Source organism: Triticum dicoccoides, chromosome 4B (genome assembly GCF_002162155.2).
Source record: "Triticum dicoccoides isolate Atlit2015 ecotype Zavitan chromosome 4B, WEW_v2.0, whole genome shotgun sequence".
NCBI lineage: Eukaryota > Viridiplantae > Streptophyta > Magnoliopsida > Poales > Poaceae > Triticum > Triticum dicoccoides.
Genome location: NC_041387.1, coordinates 386,021,326 through 386,041,698, shown reverse-complemented (window position 1 = coordinate 386,041,698; position 20,373 = coordinate 386,021,326). Strand labels below are relative to the sequence as shown.

The 20,373-nt window shown below is 43.7% G+C and overlaps 1 protein-coding gene across 1 annotated transcript; it reads left to right on the top strand.

Annotated features, from left to right (window-relative positions):
- Positions 1–1,325: 1,325 nt before the first annotated feature.
- On the top strand, positions 1,326–16,785 carry LOC119296242 (ribosome biogenesis protein BMS1 homolog). The gene is made up of 18 exons (XM_037574638.1): positions 1,326–1,583; positions 1,890–2,036; positions 2,112–2,202; positions 2,298–2,416; positions 4,993–5,183; positions 5,718–5,928; positions 8,903–9,140; positions 9,663–10,072; positions 10,397–10,499; positions 10,658–10,836; positions 11,265–11,617; positions 11,826–11,919; positions 12,002–12,220; positions 13,122–13,361; positions 13,912–14,121; positions 15,559–15,825; positions 15,911–16,114; positions 16,197–16,785. The coding sequence occupies exons 1-18, from the start codon at positions 1,449–1,451 to the stop codon at positions 16,347–16,349; spliced, it is 3,564 nt and encodes a 1,187-aa protein (XP_037430535.1). The 5' UTR covers positions 1,326–1,448; the 3' UTR covers positions 16,350–16,785.
- The last annotated feature ends 3,588 nt before the right edge of the window (positions 16,786–20,373 follow it).

Below are 20,373 nucleotides of genomic sequence, written 5' to 3'. Positions count from 1 at the left end.
ACAAGGGAATACAAGCATGGAGTTTTCAACTTTTCTGAACTTCAAGCAATGAAACTGAAACTTTTTTCTGAAACTTCTTAATTTCTCTCCAAACATCAAGAAATGGTTTATGAACTTCTTGATTTTTCAACTTTTCTGAACTTCTTTTTTCTTCAACTGCACCATTGGTAATATCAATTTATTGAAACTGAACTTTTCTGAACTTCTTAATTATGCAACATTCTACAATTTTTTTTCTAAATTATCATGAACAATGTACTGAACATTTGCCTGAACATGGATTATGTCAAATTACCAACTGAAGCGCCATTGCAACAAGTTAATACAAGCATGTGCACTAGGGTTTTCAAGGGACTTACCCAATTTGCAGAGGAATTGACAACGGAAGGCGGGTTTTCTGGGAAGAACATCAGTGGATTTTGGTAGTTGGTCGTAGCAAGTACTTCGTAGCTCACCGGAGTTGGACCCGTCCACCTGGATGCAGCGGATCCATGGGAAGTTGGAGCTAAGACAGAGGCGAGCATATCTCTGTAGATATGTTGCGCCATCGGGGTCGATACAAGGGACGGGGAGACGCGCTGCGATGATTCGGGGCGGCGGTGCACTGCTGGAGTGGTTGCAGAGGTTGAGTTTTGGCGGCGGAGCGGCGCCAGAGGGTGGGCAGCCGTCGCCCGTGATCTGCAGGGTCAGGTGAGGTGCGGTCTGTTTGCCCTTGTCGCATTGCAGCACGAGCCTCGTTGCAACGGTCTGTCGGTAGCAACGACCACACGTGGCCCAGTTTCGATCCGTATCGGATGGCGGGGACGCGTCTGATCGGACAGCCAGGAAGGCGGTTTAAAACTGGCATAAATAAGTCGGCTTATTTGTAGTAGTCGCCATATTTTTTTTAGAAATGGGATCACTTTTTGAATTTGCTTTTTTTGCTTTTTTGGGAAAAATATTTTTTAAATGTAAACTCTTTTTATTTTTGAATTTTTTTAATAGAAAACATTTCAAAAAAAGATTTTAAAACATTTTAGAAATTTTATATTCTTTGAAAGATAAACATAAATAGTAAAAAAGAAAAAAATAAACGAAAAAAACGTAAAAGAAAATAGGAAAAGAAACAGTAATGAAAATCTTTGAATTCAGGCGAAAATGGGCCGGCCTCGTGCGTACGAGTATGTGCGTTTTGACGAGGGTTTGCCGCAGTGAGCGGCAAATAGGAATTTCCCTGGTGGACCCCCCTTGTCCCAAAGCTCTCTCCATCCACCGGGCCAAAAGCCCATCCCGCAGCACAGCCTGCTCACAGCGGTCGGCAACACAGAGCGTATACCGAACAGATCGCTAACACGCAGGCACTAGGCAGCTCCCAAAACCCTCGCCCCCCTTGCGGCGGCCATCAGCTACCCCCCTCTCCGCCGCCGCAAAACCCCCATCAGCAAAGCCGCCGCAAAACCCTCATCACCATGGCTCCGGGGGACACCGGCGTCGAGCAGCCGCGTAAGGCGCATCGCGTGGCCAAGTCGGGCGCGAAGGCGCGGAAGAGGAAGGGCAAAGGCGCCGCCGGCGACGATGAAGGGGGCGAGAGGAAGAACCCCAAGGTACGGATGGGGCCCGCTGTCTCCTGGGTTTCTCTCTCGTAAAGTGTGGGCTTTCTCGCCGCTTGTTTTGTTATCCGTAGATTAGTCAAGTATTCGGCTGGCGAGCATCCTATGCTGGGTGCCTGTAAGAGCCTCGCCTAGGATGAACGATTCTGTTTAGTGCTTGATTGTGGAACATTCCGGTACAAAATATGAATCATGCCCAAATATTCTTGCACTATAAACGATGGTTACCGTTTCTTTATTCCTTTTTCCTATCTGGTTTTGGAGGCTTTCGTTTAATTAGACTGCAATGCCTTCTCCCAGGCTTTTGCCTTCCGTTCAGCAACAAAGGCGAAGCGGCTACAATCTCGGTCAGCAGAAATTGAACAACGTCGTCTCCATGTGCCAATCATGGATCGCTCAATTGGGGAACCACCTCCTTTTGTTGTTGTAGTCCAAGGACCTCCGCAGGTATGATATGGCTCTTGAATGAAAATGGTGCCTATGTATTCTTCTCTGACCATTAGCTTACTTCAAATCGATCAGGTTGGAAAGTCGCTGCTGATAAAATGTCTAGTAAAGCACTACACTAAACAAAACTTGTCAGATGTCCGTGGTCCCATCACGGTTGTATCAGGTTAATGAATCTTTCACATCTCATACTTAAACAGTGGACAATGCTCTTCAAATTAACCAGATTATTGGGAATATTTATATATTTGTTACATATAGGTAAAAGCAGGAGGGTGCAGTTCTTGGAGTGTCCAAGTGATATCAATGGAATGATCGATGCGGCTAAAATAGCAGATCTTGCTCTGCTGCTTATTGATGGTAGCTATGGATTTGAGATGGTATGTTGTCAAAGCTGTTATTCTTATAAATACTCGTAGGCCTGTTAAGTTGTTTAGCAGACATTAGGGCTCACGACATAAATATGCTTCGTGGATTTAGATGCACCTTAGGAGCACATACCCACCGACTTCTATTCTTACAAAGAGATTCGATAAAAGGCCGCATCTTACTCCCCTTGGATAAAATGCCCCACCTTACTTCATAAATTATAATCGATAGCGAGCCATCTTACTTTGTCATCCTCCTTTCAATATTTAAATCATTTTTGGCTAAATGGCCTTCAAATCAGGCTCAAAAAGATCAAAATGCTCCAGTAGCTTCTTCTTCCTTAGCTTGCCCCACCTCCTTTCTCTCCCAACAAGGGTGTTTGGATCTTAGCTTGGGTGCCGTCTCCACCCCACCTTGATGGCTGCTGGAGCTCACGATAGTGTGTACTCCCGTTGCCGGAAGGGTTGAGCTTTGCCTTGGCCTGACCCCAAGGCACCACTCCCTCCGCGTTGCTTCCCCATCCTCTGGCAGCTCTACAAAGGGAACCAACAGCGCACCCAGCATGGCTCTTGGTCCATTCATGTGAGTCCTCCATCGGGTCAGGATCCCTAGTGCTGCACCAAACTCTCAGGGAACCGAACTCTTCACTGTACTCCACTCGCACAAGCTCCAATAAATTGCTGCTCCACTTTCTTCAGTTCAGTTGGGGCAAAACAAGCAACCGACCAACACACATGACTAGTGATTGATGGAATATGTAACAGTACATGCAAACCATCTATGATCGCACTATGCCATTGCTGTTGATTGATGAATCTCTATCTCTACACCTAATAATAAAGCACGGTGGGTTTCTGTCGTCCGTCACCCTTATATTTGCAAAAAAATCCCTGCAGTTTGTTGAAATCAACCCGCAGTCCATCTTTAAGTCATACCGAACCGTTTTTTAGTTTTCTCAGAAACCCCCCTGAGATTTTAGGTAATCAACCCGCCGTACATATTTAAGTCATACGAATCGTTTTTTTTGTGTTTTAACAGAAAACCCCCTGACCTTTCGGTTAATCAATCCGCAGATTATCTAAAACAAAATTATCCATATCTTTTAAATCGTAACTCCGATTTTAACATATTATATATGAAATTTGATTAGAAAAATGTGTGGAATCCAAATATATTGTTACTTTTAGCTGTTAAATATTTCTAAACTATTAATTTGGATGCAAACTTAATTTATAGTGCACGGTCTGGGTTTTTTTCCGCACTCGTGGCGATCCAAATTGCAAATAAACACACATTAAAACCAGATTGAGAGGGAAAAACATTGATAACCACGCATGCACAACTCTGAAAAAACTCGCGGGAAAAAACAACATTTTTCTCATCTTATTCTCAGCGATAGTGTGCGTGCGAGCGCGCGCGCGCGTGTGTTTGTGTGTATGTGTGTGAGAGAGAGACGCCTTAGGACTGACCACATTCAAATGCGTATTCGTTGTGTGAGCATTGAGACCAGCGCCGGGAACACAAATGTGATGCCATTTTAAAATAAAGAACGTCTACGTATCAAGGTCTCGAGTCGTGGTTATTGGGTTAAGAGCGTGTGTGTTTTTCTGTCCCGTTGCAACGCACGGGCTCTTTTGCTAGTTATACCAATTGTCTGTGGTCCTTTCCTCCTTCTATGTCTTGGTGAAGATGACATATAATGCTCTCAGCGACTAGCTGTGGCAGAGTGCCATGTCACCTGTCGCCACAGTTCTCTCCTTGGTCAGGGTGCATGACAAGGGAAGTTCTCGCCGCAGTTGGTCGAGCCTGGGGAGAAGGCGGCGGGGATGAGAGTGCAGTGAGAGGGTTGGAGCTGACGAAGATAAAGGGTGTTTGCCTTCCCCGTGGCTTTTGGATAGAAACCCCATGCGTTGCCACGGTATTGGAGATTTGATTTCTGAATATTATATTGATTATAAATTCAGCAAGATTTAAATATGTGAGAAGTTTTTGCAGCAAATAAACAATAATCTTAACATAAAAATTTAAACATGTCACACTTAAATGTAAAGGAGTTAAAACCCACTTAGAATACACTATTGCATGTTGCATGCATGGTAGGGAGGCTATCATGTCCAGATCAGACGGTTACTAGTGAACCAAGGTAGCAAATCTAACAGCTAAAACAATTTTGACGAGGTGGCTCAAGAGCTGGAAAATAGCAATCAATGTTTGCTAGTGGGGTTTGCCTATATATCTATATAAATACTCAAAAAGGCATTCTATCACGCTAAAAGTAAAATGGGTCACTAGATCAATTACAAAGTGAGATGGGAATTTTCTCAAGGTCAAAGTAAGATAGGATGTTTTAGAAAATCCCACTCTTACACATTAGGCTAAATGCTTTATTACGGTTATTAGATTTCCTGTCCATGACTATTTTGTCCCTTTTTCATGGCTCGGTGTTCAACATGTTAATTCTCCAGATCTCAGTTTGTTAATTCCTACCAATTGGTGAAGCTGACCTGTTGTTTTGATCTATGTTTATCTGTTAAATCTTTTCTGTTAACATTGTACTAAAGCTACCCAAATGAAACCTTGTATCCAGGATACATTCGAGTTCCTTAATATCATGCAAGTGCATGGATTCCCCAAGGTAATGGGAGTGCTTACACATCTTGATCAATTTAAAGATGTAAAGAAACTCAGGAAAACTAAGCAGCGCCTTAAGCATCGATTCTGGGCTGAGATAAAGGAGGGAGCGAAACTGTTCTACTTATCTGGTCTCATTCATGGAAAGTAAGTTTCTGTAAAGGTGGTATTTCATTGTTCAGACTCTTAGTTTGTAGGTAAATAACTGGAAATGTGATCCATGGGACATGGTAATTTATTTTAAGCCAATTCGAGCTCACTGCTCGCCATATCATAACGAAATACTATGCAGTACTAGGTGATTTCCCGTGCGTTGCTGCGGAATTTAAAGATTAACTTTGGATAAATTTTGTATGAACGAAATGACCTAAATCAAAAGTTATTATTTTCAGAAGTAATTGTGTGTGAACAAATAGTTTGCATGTACGCTGGACCATTGAAGATGGACCAATTAAATTGAGGTATGCATGTGCTAGAAAATAGTTTTAGTGGATGATGACGTGGCACATTTGGTGATGTGGAGGGCTGCATATTGAGAGAATTAGAGTTAGTGGGGATCAACTATTTAGGTATACTATGCAATATGCATTGGCTTCTCTATGCTGCAGCTTCATGACATGGCTGTACATTAACCTGGATTTTTAACTTCCGTACTCCTACCACTTGTTCAATTCTGTGCAGATACACAAAAAGAGAAGTCCATAATCTTGCAAGGTTTATATCTGTTATCAAGCCCATCCCTTTGAGTTGGCGAATGGCACATCCTTACTTGTTAGCAGATAGATTCGAAGATGTAACTTCGTCAGAAAGTGTGCGCTTGAATAGGAAATGTGACAGAAAAATAACGCTGTATGGTTACCTTCGTGGATGTAACATGAAAAGAGGGACCAAGGTAACATTTAAACATATGCCTTTTCTTTCATCATTGCTGAACTTTGATTTGAATTAGGGATTAACTTATTTGTGCAAAGGCTATTATACTTCATAACAGGCATTATTACTCCCACGATTGAGTTAATATAGAATTCATCGATACAGTTTACATTTGGACTTAGTTGAATAGCTCAAAAATGGAGGTAAAGAACAAGATCTTACTTTTCAGTAAGCATGAATTTGATTTGGGTGAACCTACAGAAATTACTATTCGATAATTAATTATTGTTCAGTTTGAAATTGACTAGATGGAATGCATAGCACTATTTTCATTAACTGTACCAGACATCGCTCAATCTGTTTAAAAGGGCAACCTGGTGCATGTAGCTCCCGCTTGCGCAGGGTCCAGGGAAGGGTCCGACCACTTTGGGTCTATAGTACGCAGCCTTTCCCTACATTTCTGTAAGAGGCTGTTTCCAGGACTTGAACCCATGACCTCATGGTCACAAGGCAGCAGCTTTACCACTGCGCCAAGGCTCCCCTTCTCGCTCAATCTGTTTCAAAATAAAAAATGTGTGCAGTTTATCTCTCGGTCATTTTATTTCAACTTCAGCAGCAGCTGAATAATACAGAGCTTTTATTAATGATTTGAACTCCTGACTTGCAACCAAAGGAAACAAACCTTTTACTAAGCCATATGCTATATTGCTATGAGCAAGTTACTTTTGTGCATTCACACACAGTAGAAACAAGCATCCCCGTGCTCCACAACTCCTTTAACACTAAAGTGATGAATGATTTAAGTGGGTGATTGAGTATTCTATGAAGTGGTTATAAGCTTATAACTGGGGAAAAAAATTCACATATTAGGTAGCCAGATTACTTTTGTGATGTCTTATGCATTATTGATTACTCCTTCCGTGCCTATTTACATGGTGCACACGTATTTTGAGATTCAACTTTGACCATCAATTTGACCAATAAAATGTGGTATATGTCAAAAAAAATGTACCATTTAATTTGTATTAAAATGTAGTTTTAAATGGTATACTTTTAAGTTTTAACATATAATTGATATATTATTGCTGAAAATGATGATCAAAGTTCAATCATGAAAAACGAGGATGCCATGTAAGGTGGCGTTTGGTTGTGTGGCTATCCACCAGAGGGACAGAGATAGCCAATTTTCAAAGGGATGCCACTCGTTTGGTATACAAGGGACAAGGGATGGGGATAGCCAGATTTGAGAGAATATTCCTGTAAAACTTGGTTGACGAGAGTCGCGAGAATTTCGCGGATGAGGGCAGCCACCGGTGCGCTAGTGCGAAACGTTTTCTTTTTTATCTCACCCCTCCACGAGCGAACAGAGTCCTAGCCTAATCCTCACCTGTAGCTCACGAACACACGAAGCGGCGGTGTTGATTTGGATCGGGGCTGTTGGAGTTGTGTCGAATATTGTGTACAAGGTAGGTTACAGTTGGACTTATAGTTGTATTGTGTTTACAGGGTATGGAGTCGTGTCCAAGTAGGACACTTGTATCCTAGGCCTCTCTTATATAGCGGGGGTAGACACACGATGTAACCTATGCCAACATAATAGCACAGGTGCGCAAGGGGGAGCCGGCGGCATGTGCCGGCGCCCGGGTGGCCGGTGTGCGGTATTGTGACGGTGTCACGGGGAGGAGCGCCCGTAGTCAGGCCCCGGGGATGTAGCCATATCGGTGAACCTCGTTAACAAATCTCGGTGTCGGGCTCGTGTGATTGCTTGGTCCTCGGATGATCGACGGTATGCCTCGAATTTATTCTAACAAGTGGTATCATGAGCTAGGTTGTTCGGAGGTTGTTGTGTTGATTTAGAGGAAGAGCGGGGCGTAAACGTGCAAGCTGACTGCGATTTGTTCCAAGCCTCGACGAGATGCGATCGGAATCAGAGGCGTCAGGCGAGTCGTGCGGCGGTGGATCGATGGATTGATCGGGCGAGCGTACTCGAGGCGCACGCTGAGATCGCTGGCGCCTGGCGGCCTATCCTGCAGGCAAGCCCAGGCGGGGCAGGCCGAGCAAGCCCCAAGTGGGGCTGCGGCCCGTGCAGCTGGGCAGGCCGAGGCGCGGCAGCATGAGCAGGATGGCTGGTGAAGCAGGCACGCAGGAAAGCGCTACGAAGCAGCGAACCGTGTGATTTGTTTGAGAAAAAAAAGAGGACCGAGTCCTTGTGTGCGACGCGGACGAAGGCAGCAGATCAATGGGGAAGGAAAATCCATCAAACGATACGTATTCTGTGAATAGTATGGCATTGGCAGGACAAGGCAATAGCTAGCGTCGGGAGTTGTGCCCGGGAGCTACATGAAAGACCAAGTTTGGTTGGATTTTGCTATTAGTACATGGGGGTGTACCTCATTAGGTTTTGCTCGTGTACTTGGGGCATTGCAGTGGAAGCTCAGTCAATTTTTCACAGCGTCAGTCATACGAAGAATCATGACGCCATCGGGCATCGGGTTTGAGGTGGAGAAGTTCAACGGAACAGAAAACCTTGGGTTATGGCAGACAAGGGTGAAAAATTTGTTGGCACAAGAGGGATGCTCGAAGGCGTTGCAGGAAGTCATGTCAGCTGTGATGGATGGAAATTTCGTGGAAGACGATTTGGGAGCCTTGAGCGTGTCGAGCAGTCGGATAATTTCGGCTGGGTCGGACTAGGCAGTCTGACGGATCGACATGGATGTCGGTTGGTACAGAAGACGGTGGTGGGATCGGCGACAGCGACATAGGAGCGTGATGCTGATGGTGACCGACTTCTGGGGCGTGGAAACACGTGGCACAGGCCTGAGTGCTTGTGTGGCTTCGACAAGGCTATGGCGCGGGGTTGATTCAAGACGGCGTACGCATGAGAGCTTGAAGTCGACGAGGCGCGGGGTGGCACGTACAACCACCATAGGAGCGTGATGCTGATGGTGACCGACTACTTTTTTGGATGCTAACACCTGCAGTAATTTGTGCAGGTGCATATCACAGGAGCAGGTGATTTCAGCTTGTCTGGTGTGACAAGTTTGGCTGATCCCTGCCCTTTGCCATCGGCTGCAAAGAAGCGAGGAATACGTGACAAGGAGAAGCTGTTCTATGCCCCAATGTCTGGTCTTGGGGATCTCCTGTATGACAAGGATGCGGTGTACATCAACATCAATGATCATCTTGTTCAGTTTTCAAACACTGATGACAACAATGCATCTAAGAAACAAGGTACGACCAGCATGTTAAACTATAAATACCTGAATTTGGTCCCCTCCACTGTGATTGCCTGCAATTGGAGTTTTTTCATGTATGCTTGTTCAGGATAATAGTTTTTTATGAAAAATGACCATGAATAAACATGCTTTGGTTAACAAGGATATTTTAATGCCAAATTGGAAACTCAATTGATTGCTGATATTGTGTCGCTGACCTGGTATTGCATTCCAATAATGTTGTGGCTTATGAGTGTTGCTGAGACATAGATTGCAAAGTGAGGCTGGCTGCTACATAGTTGCTGCTTGTGCCTCAGGAAAATAATCCGAGTAGAGAAACTTTTGCTGGTGGACCAGTTATTTGACTAAATTGCCCCTGTAATATCTTTATGGTTTTCCGATCATTCCATATAGTGCCATATGACTATTACAGAGCTTCTGAAAGTGTGTGCGACTTTCCTTTAATATAATATTTATCTGTAATAGTTTATCACATATCTATGCTTAATTATTTGCTGGGCTGCTGACCATGCTACAGGGAAAGGTAATGATGTCGGTGTGGCTCTAGTAAAAACTCTTCAGAACACCAAATACTCCCTTGATGAGAAGTTAGATCAGAGTTTTATAAATTTCTTCGGCAGACGGCCTGCTGCTCAGTCCGAAGACAGTGACATGACAGGCAATGCCATTTCTTCAAGACATAATGACCAGGGAGAAGCTAACATTTTGGCACAAGTAGGTGGTAATAACCTTAGTAGTGCAGGCACCCTGGAGAGCAATGGGCACTCTTCTTCTGAGTGCTCTAGTGATAGTGAAGGTGACAATGATGATGACATTCAGCCAAGTGATCATGGCGTTGACTTGAGAGAAGAAGTGGAATTTTGCAATGGAAGAATGAGGCGAAAAGCTGTGTCAGCTAATTTTCAAGATGTTGATGATGATGATGAGGTTTACCATTTGCCCTTAGTATCGATGCATATCAGTTGATAGCTTTCTTTCTCTTGTTTTGTGTTACATACTTAGTTTATGTTCCTTTTACTTCCCACAAATGCTTTATATTTAAGAAATAATTGTTGAACATGCATTTATTTGTGAAATGTAACCCACCCAGGCAACCTCTAAGACCATAGCTTGGTATTAGTTTTTCCTAAGTTCACCTGTCAATATAAAGTGGCATTTTGTAGGCATGAACTCGTTTTTTAATGCTTCTACGGCACTATGGGTTTTCAGTCTGAGTCTGTAAATTTTTTTTAACCTTGTTTTGAAATACAGGGTTCTGATAACGAAGATGATAGTCATAATGAAGATTCTGACGATGACCACCTATCTGAAGGTTCTTTATCATCAGATGGTAGTGGAGAAGCTCTTGATTCAGGTAGGAACCAATTTCACACGCATATCTTACCTCATGCACCCAGCAATCCCTGCACATACATATTAGTTATGCTAATTTCTTTGCTGAACCAATTTCCTTAAGAATAAAAGCACTGACTATTTTGTTTTGACATTTCAATTCTAACCTTTTTTATTTAGATGATGGAACTGAAAACACTTCGAAGTGGAAAAAATCTTTACTTGCTAGAACACTGGCCAGACGGAGTGCCAGTCTAATGCAACTTGTATATGGGCAAGCTTCAGCAGAACTAGACAATGATAGCGGCGAAGAAGGTAGCTCTGATGAAGAAATTTTTGTACCAAAAGGACAAAAAAAGGTAATTGTGTGTTGCATGCATGATAATGAACGGTAGACGAGGTATCTTATCTTCTCTAGGATAGATTATCCACGATCTCTGGTTTGATAGCCTTATTGGATCAGAAATAGGTCAACAGAGAAGGGACTTCAATAGACCCTTGTTTTTCCTTATTATACTTCAGCCATCTGTATGCTGGGGGCAAAGAAAGTAGTGCCCAACTGCACTCTTTCTTTTTGCTATCATTTTTATAGTTCTCATGGTCACAATATTTATGAAGGTACACACACTATGCAGTGCTAATATATGTTCATGTGAGCATTTTACCTTCTCTGTTTTATGGCGTGATGGTTTACCTGGAGAATCTACTATAGTGCACGAGTTCTACATATCTTGCTAGTTTTGTTATTAGTGTGAATCAATAGATGACTTCGTTTTGTGATTCACAGCAAGTAAAGAATGAATTACCAAGCTTTGATGATATTGATGCTGAGGATTGCTCTAAGTTCTTGAAAGTGGAGCTACGTGATTGGTCTAACGAAGATCTCATCAAAAGCATTCGTGACCGTTTTGTGACTGGAGATTGGTCAAAAGCTTCTCTGAGAGGACGCGAGGTAGATGAAAATGGAGAGGGTGATGAAGAAATCGATGGTGATTTTGAAGATCTGGAAACTGGTGAGGTGCACAAGAGCCAGGCTGCTGAAAGTGCAGCTGGGAAGCCAGGTGTTCACAAAGAAGACGAACTAAAAGTTGAAGAACTAAGACTCAAGAAGCTTGCGCTTAAAGCAAAATTTGATTCAGAATATCCTTAATACGTGATCGTTTTATCCTTATTTATTTCTCTTTCGATTTGCAGTTTGTTCTTGACGCTCTTTTGCTTGCCTCTTGGACTGGAACAGCACCTCCATGATCTGTTTATTTTGACCGGTTTCTTGAACTTTTTTTATTTGACTAGAAATTAGAAATGCATTGTTGCTCATTTCTTGTTTCATTCCTTGACTGAAACCTACATATGATGGATCGGACCTCTCTGGCGAGGAAGTTGATAACGAGAAGAAGAAATCGAAAAGAGAGCAATCTGACGCAGGGGGCTATTTTGACAAAGTATGTTGTGCCATTCTCTGCCCTTTTCAGCTCTGCTCCTGAAAAAAGAAAGGAGACTGATCTAGCTTTTGTATCTTTTCAGTTGAAGGAGGAAATTGAACTCCGCAAGCAAATGAATATATCTGAACTCAATGATCTGGATGAGGATACCCGAGTAGAAATTGAAGGATTTAGGACTGGTACTTACGTCAGATTAGAGATACATGGTGTGCCGTATGAGCTAGTTGAGCATTTTGATCCTTGCCACCCCATTCTTGTTGGGGGTATTGGCCTCGGTGAGGAGAACACTGGATATATGCAGGTCAGCCATTTTATATTTACTTCCAGTTTTCTTGATCAGTAGCTTACGGAATTGAAATATGCTGGTGCAGTTACTTGTTGTTGGAACTATGAATACTCTACATAACTGTAAAATAATGTCACATGGAGCTTTCAACCTTCCACATTTACATCACGTGTAAATTTTATCGCGGCAATCAGAAGGAAAAAGTGGAACAGATCTTGACTGATTATTTGGCGGTTTAGATTATAGTGCCGCAGATTAGTCAAATCTGGATGTTAGAGTTAACCTAGTTGCATGTGAAGTACACCTCCATTCCAAGTTACAGAGTTACAGTGAAAACTTGGTGGATGCTAAGAGTTTTCAGGAAGTCTTGAAAACTGCAGTATTTGAGGAGGGTGATATTCTAGTAATACGTGCAATCGCAAGTTGAAAATCATATTCATATGGGAGATACATAAAAACAAATCAGCATGAATATTGATGTTTACTCCCTCTATCCATATATATAGGGCCTAATGCATTTTTCGAGCCTAACTTTGACCACATATTAGAGCAATAATATATGACATGCAAGTTACACAGAGCATACTGTCAAATTCGTGTGTGGAAGGAGCTTCCAATGATATAACTTTCACATTGTACATCTCATGTACTATTCATCTTATCAATAGTCAAAGGTAATCTCGAAAAATGCATTAGGCCCTATATATATGGATGGAGGGAGTAACTATTTTTGTCTTCCAGTGGATATTTTGCCCTAGCTTTCTGTATGATGTTTAATGAACACTATCCACTTTTGAATTATAAATATGTGTGCTGTAGCATCTAACAGGCAATTGCAGTGGGTCATTTGGTTCATCTTTATTATACTGGCGGTGACCCACAATTTCACATATTACCCTGTTTGTTGTTGATACAGGTTAGCTTGAAGCGCCACAGATGGCATAGGAAAGTGTTGAAGACAAAAGACCCAATTGTTGTCTCTATTGGTTGGAGACGTTTCCAAACAACGCCTGTATATGCAATAGAGGATCGAAATGGCCGGCACCGCATGCTCAAGTACACACCAGAGCATATGCATTGCTTTGCTATGTTTTGGGGGCCACTGGCTCCACCAAAAAGCGGTGTACTAGCAGTCCAGAGTCTTTCCAGCAATAAGGTACATTCATTGATGAGTTCACACCAGTCCATAGATGGTTAGTGGCAAATAAGAAAAAATATGCTTGGTGTGACATTTAGGCATGTTATTTTCTAGCAAATGTTCCTGTTTTTAATATCCTCAAGAGACAGTGATAATCAAAATCAGAGGCTATCATAGTCGCAGACAAGTAAGTGACAACAGCCTAGTATCATAATCATCTAATCACAACCAAATCGAATGGAATCTTCAATTGTTGTGTTGCCAAGGCCCTGACTTATGTCCCCGACTTTATTTTCTCCACGTTTCATGCTTTCTCTTCTAAGACAAAAGTTGAACTCGCCATTTCTCTGAAGAAGTTAGGCACTATGAATGCCACGGAAAGCTAGTCAGGAGTGACCATCATTTTATTGGATGGACATGTTCACTAAGTGTCTGTCACTGTAACATGCATCTCGGAGTTTCAGTTTGCACTACTTGATAATAGTTTGTAGTTTCATTCTGTTTTAGCAATAGTCATTTTAGTATATTTACTGATATGCTTTGCAATGATGCTTGCACATTCACGCAGGTACCATTTAGAATTACTGCAACTGGTTGGGTTCAGGAATTCAACAATACTGCCCGAATTATGAAGAAGATCAAGCTCACAGGCGCACCATGCAAGATATTTAAGAAAACTGCCTTAATTAAAGGGATGTTCACATCTGATTTAGAGGTTGCTAGGTTTGAAGGTGCAGCAATTCGGACAGTAAGTGGAATCCGAGGACAAGTTAAGAAGGTAATGCATGAAAGGGCTTGCTTGAATAATCCGTGGTAGTTATTTATAGCATCTTATGATTTGATGAATCTAATGGTCTAATTTTTGCCTCCACAATTTCTATTTTTATATTGTTGCATTGTCTTTGGTCTTGTAATGGACATGTAAGATGTAACAGCACACCAAGTGGCCTGGCTAGGAAACAGACCTTTTGCATACGCATTTTTCTCCTCTCCTTCATCAAACCAAATTGAAGATCTTGAGAATGACCAACTATCGTCTCATGGGCTAGGTTTATAGCTAAACTCCCAAGTTTTAGTAGTTCTTAACTAGAACCTTTTAGCTTTTCGGGGACGCCAATGGAAGTGATAACTGTAACAGAACCTTGAAAACTACGACCGGACATTATAAAACTCTCAATCCGTCCTTATCTTCTAGCACATTACAAATATATTTGAGTTACTCTACCCCTAGTAAGTTGATGCCTAAAAAGGCGGACAGTAACAAGGCGTTTCATAGAAATCTAGTAATGTGCATCCAAATGCATATAATATTGGATGTACGGCTGTCAACCAGCTGAACCAGAGCAAATACAACCAAACTCAGCTTGAGCTTGTTTTTTTTACCATGAGCGGATTAACCCAAAGGGTAACTCAGACTCGGCTCGTAAAACCTCGGGTTGGGTCGCTGAGGACTCGACAAAGCTTGAGCTTTGCTTTACTCAGGCTCTTGGAGATCATCGTTATCTTCTGACCAGAACATTTGCTCAGAAACTAGGCACTGGTCTACTAAAGAAATGTTGCAAACCTAATTTTCATAGATGGTACCGCAACTTCAATCTTCTGCAGTGGCCAAGGTGGGACTAAACTGGGCACCAGGCTGTGCAGGCTGTGTTTCGCTGTTTGCTGCAGGGAGCATTCAACGTGAATGATCCATAATGGGCTGCAAAGAGACTGTCATGGGCCAATTGAAGAATGTTCACGGGCTAGTCCAAGGAGGTTGTAGGCAGCGAATTGAGTTGTAACATCCAAGTTAGAATCTGTTGGCGTTAGAAACAACTGGGTCTTAATAACACGGGCTAAATGGATGTATCTAGCACTTACATCCATTTCAGCATCAATTAATATGGGACGGTGGGAGTATCATTTTAGATTTTGGTAAGTTAGCAACTTCAGAACTGTGTGGGCTAGTTTAGGTGTTATTTGTAGCTCTAAGAAAACTAATAAATAATAAAGGAAGTGAAAAAACGTGCGCCATGTGGGCACCCCTATTGATGTATGTTTATTAGTAGATTGGAATCTTATCTGGATTCTGTGTAAGCACATTAGTTTGTTTTTGCTGTTGGAGAGGAAACTTCAAGGTCAATCTGGACTATGGAAACCCTGAAGCTGACAAATTCATCATTTTTCTGGTAATTTAAATATTCAAATGTAGGCACTAAATAGTATTCTGTTACAGGCAGCAAAGATCGAACCAGGAGATGCATTAAGGAGAAAAGGGGAAAATACGGAAGGCATTGCGAGGTGCACATTTGAGGACAAAGTTCTTATGAGTGATATTGTCTTCATGCGAGCATGGATCAACGTTGAAGTTCCCACCTACTGTAATCTTGTGACCACTTCTCTTCAACCCCGAGATCAGATGTGGCAAGGCATGAGAACCACTGCTGAGTTGCGGAAGGCACACAACATACCTATTCCACACAACAAAGACTCGGTTTACAAGGTTCTGAGCTTTAATTTCTTGTCAGGAACCCTTTCTCGCTCTTAATATCCTATTTTACCATCTCTTTGACATGTTATCATGGCAGGGTATTGAGCGGAAAGTGCGGAAGTTCAACGCCATAGAGGTCCCTAGAAAACTGCAACCTTTGCTTCCTTTTAAATCAAAGCCGAAGGATAGACCTAAGGGCAAGAAAGGATCAGCTGTGGACATGATACCAGAGATTATGAATATTGGCGAGAAGAAGATACATGGAGCTCTTCAACAGTTGCATCTGTTAAAGCATGAAAAGGTGGCATGTTATGTGCACATGAGCATATTCTTACTTGATGCATTGTTGTGCGTGGTGCTTATCATCCGCTTGATTTATGCAGACGAGGAAGGAGAAAATCAAGCGCGGGCTGCAGAAGAAAGCTCACGAGGCGCAGAAAGCCAAGACGGATGAGATAACGAGGAAGCGGCAGAGGGAAGATAGGCGTGAGAGATACAGGGAAGAAGATAAGAAAAAGAAGCGCGCCCGAAAGTAGGCGCGGAAGATACAAGGGGTCTTTGTCTGCACGCCCGTTCCCATGACATAGAAGCATCAGCCAGAGGGCACTGTCTCTTACCCAAGACATGTTACTCCACTGGCACGGCTGGCAGTAGACGACTCATGAACCTCTAGTAGCGATCTAGTTGAAGATGCATGTGATATTGCTAGTCACCCGCAAAAAGTTATGGCCAGTGACACCATGTTCACCGATAAGTGTGTACCTCCGTGAATTTTGTCGCCCTTACGAGTGACTAGCTGGGATCGTATGTTGAATTGTCAAGTTGAGAGACAGAACAGTTGGCCAATTTTGTTTCGTCAGGTTTTGTAACGGTGGAGCTTTGAGAGTTGTTGACATTGGTTCTGATTGGCTGGTGGTTCTGTACACGTGGACCTGCCCTTGTACGTTCTTTTGCATGCAACGTTTACGTATATGGCCATATGGGTTCCTATTTCCTTGTTGCCTGATCCTTTCTCATTCAGATGCTCTGAGCTGAACTAGCTTTTCTGTGGACAGACGGGGCGCCGTGTCCGATCCCGTTGTTGCGCACACGTGTGAACTGTCACAGCGAAATCAAACCCAAGCACGCCAACCCTCGTTCATCGTTGTAATTGTTTCCGGCAATGAAAGCTACTGTTCGGAAAAACGTGCACATGGGGATAGCCAGCCCAACTCCTCGTCCTTACAAACAGTTGGTTGGACTTGCACCCCGTCCCAAACCTAGAGACCAGGATCACATTGCCAACTTAGGCGTCATTTGGTAGCAAGGGATCCCGGGGGGATCCCCTTCCTTTCCCTGGGCATGAAGACAACGAGTAACTTGCGGCCCGGTTTTTCTGTAGGCCCATTTGGTGCCATCAGACAGAGGCTTTTCTATCCCCGATCCACCTCCTTTCCCTGGGTAGGAAATCACGGCCTCCTCATGTCAGGAGAATTCTCCCCATCTCGCCGCGACAAAAAGCTCAGCCGCCATGCGCTTCCACTCATCCGCCTCGTCCCTGCTCCCCTGCCTCCTGCCGCTACCAAATGACTGCATGGATAAGACTGAAATCTTTCCGGTGTGTTGGAGGGGATCCCACTTGCCAAGAAAATTCTTCCCGATGGGGCTTTGCTGCCCTGGGTGCACTACCCGCGCAACCAAACAAGCCCTTACCATTATCTTGAACCACATTAAAAACCGCAAATGAAAGGTCCACCACTCTATGCGGAGATAAATACAGTGATGCGCTCCTGCTGAGGCGTCTCCATTTAATGAACGCTATGCTTGGTTAATTCGGTGTTGTAATGGAAAAATACCATGGTGCATCCGGGTGTTAGCGCAGCCTATATGCACAACATAATTTAGTAATTACAAAAATACTAATTTAAAATCAAATACGATCAAGTTAGACATTCGTATAAAAAGATTCGTCACGGAATAACTTTTATAGTATTTTGGATGACAAAAGGTTCAAAACGCTATATACAAGTACTGTTCACGCTATTTTGTTCTCAATGTTTTTTTCCTGAAGTCAACAACAATCATTCCTTGATGAAACTTTTATATGAAACACATTATATTTAATCTTGCACATATACAATGCGCTGGAGCTTGAGAGCCATAAGTTCACACAACTCGCCAAGTCGCTGGTGGAACGAGAAGAGGTGCGTGCGAATTGAGCGTAGCTCAGATGGTTAGATTTTTTGAGGTGAAATCATCCCATTAGAAGTCTTAAATGGTTGCATTTTTCAAAATCCATCTCGAGCATTTTGACGATGTGCGTTCAGTGAGAGGAGACGTTCCTATCGATTACGAAGACGTCGGCGGCAACTTCGTCAATCTTAAGATGATGTGTTGGTTCAGTCTCTCGGAGATGCTCATAGAGATAGAATGTGCATGTGTATATCGTTTCTGAGTATATACTGTGTTAAAAAAGATGAGGTGTGTGCGTCACGATTGTCGGTGTCAAAACCGGCGGATCTCGGGTAGGGGTTCCCGATCTGTGCGTCTTAGGCTGATGGTAACAGGAAGCAAGGGACACAATGTTTACCCAGGTTCGGGCCCTCTCGATGGAGGTAAAACCCTACTTCCTGCTTGATTAATAGTGATGATATGAGTAGTACAAGAGTAGATCTATCACGAGATCGTAGAGGCTAAGCCCTAGAAGCTAGCCTATGATGATTATGGTTGTGATTGTGATCGGCCTTCTAAGGACCAACCTCTCCGGTTTATATAGACACCGGAGAGGGTTAGGGTTTACACTGAGTCGGTTACAAGGAAGGAAATATAATATCCGGATCGCCAAGCTTGTCTTCCACGCAAAGGAGAGTCCCATCCGAACACGGGACGGAGTCTTGAGTCTTGTATCTTCATGCTCCAATAGTTCGGACGAAGTATATAGTCCGGCTGTCCGGATACCCCCTAATCCAGGAATCCCTCAGTAGCCCCTGAACCGGGCTTCAATGACGACGAGTCCGACGTGCAGTTTTATCTTCGGCATTGCAAGGCGGGTTCCTTTCTCCGAATACTCCAAAGTAATTATCAAACACTTAAATAGTGTCCGGATCTGCAAAATGATCTTAACATACCACCGTAGAGAAAATGATATTTCACAAATGCAATCTGCTGACAACTTTTTAGACAACGTGACATGTCATTATGGTCGGGTCATTATTCGAACCATTTTCCCACAACCAGCCACAACACATATTGCGAGGCGGTTTTCTTGACACGTCTTGTCAAAGCAGAGATCGTGTCCCCTCATTGCGGGATTCTCATCAATACGGGTATGGGTAATCCAACCGCACCGCTAATCGCGGCGAGTGGGGAACGAGCGGGTTCCACCAGGCAAGTGGGGAGGTGCAAAAAGCTTTTACCATCTCTACAAAGAGATAAGGTCTCTTCCTCTTTACCCACGCCTTCTCCTTCCGCTAGCCCATTCCCCTCTGTTCGAGCCCTAGCGCCCAAGCATTCTTCTTCTCCATCGAAGAGAGGTTTTCCAAAGATATCCGAATCCAGAGCAGGAGGAAAATGGATGGCCTCTACCGTCCAGGAGAAGGATATCAAGAGGCTCCGAGAGGCCGGGTACCTGGCCAAGAAGATCGGCCATCGTCTTCCATTGGCGGGACAGATCATCCCTACTCCGGAGCCCCACGAGAGAGTCGTGTTTCTTCCTCATTTTGTCCGCGGGCTCGGGTTTCCCCTCCACCCATTTGTTCGCGGAGTCATGTATTATTACGGGATTGATTTTCATGATCTTTCCCCCAATTCTTTCCTTAACATCTCGACGTTCATCGTCGTGTGCGAGGCTTTTCTCCGGATTTCGCCTCACTTCGGCCTGTGGATGAAGATTTTCAATGTGAAGCCCAAGGTGGTGAGTGGCGAGCACCCGAGTGCGGCGGTGCCATGGTAAGCAAGATGCCCAAGGTCGTTTGGCCGACGGGTGCCTTCAACGACCCCGCCAAGGAGTGGCAGCAGCAATGGTTCTATATCACCGAACCGCGCGGCAAAAAGTGGGCTGCAGCTCCCTAGTTCAGATCCGGAGCCCCACTGCAGGTCACATCCTGGCCCAAGAAGGGCCTGAACTGGTCCTCGTCCGACGAGCTGTCACTGCTCCAGACGCGCGTCTAGAGTGTGGTCGACAAGGACGTCAAACTCGTCGACGTAGTACAGGCGATGTTAGTTCGCCTGGTTCTCCCTTGCCAGCGTCGAGCCTGCAATTTGTGGGAATATGACCCAACCGAGCACCAGACCCTTCAGGAGCTCTATGACTCCTCCCACAAGGATATCTGGAAGGTGCTCTTTAAGTCCGGCAAATCATGGCCGGGATCCGCCGAGGACCGTGGGTATCAATTATCCCATTCTGCAAGCCCGGTAAGTTATTGCTATGCTCTGTCCATCCATGCTTCCGTTGGCATGTCCCGAGGGAGACATTTTTATCATGCTTTATCATGACCCCAGGGATGGATAAAAAAGGTGGAGCGGATACATTGTCCGGCCCCACTGCCGGAGGAACTGGCCGGACCTCTTCTGACGAAGATG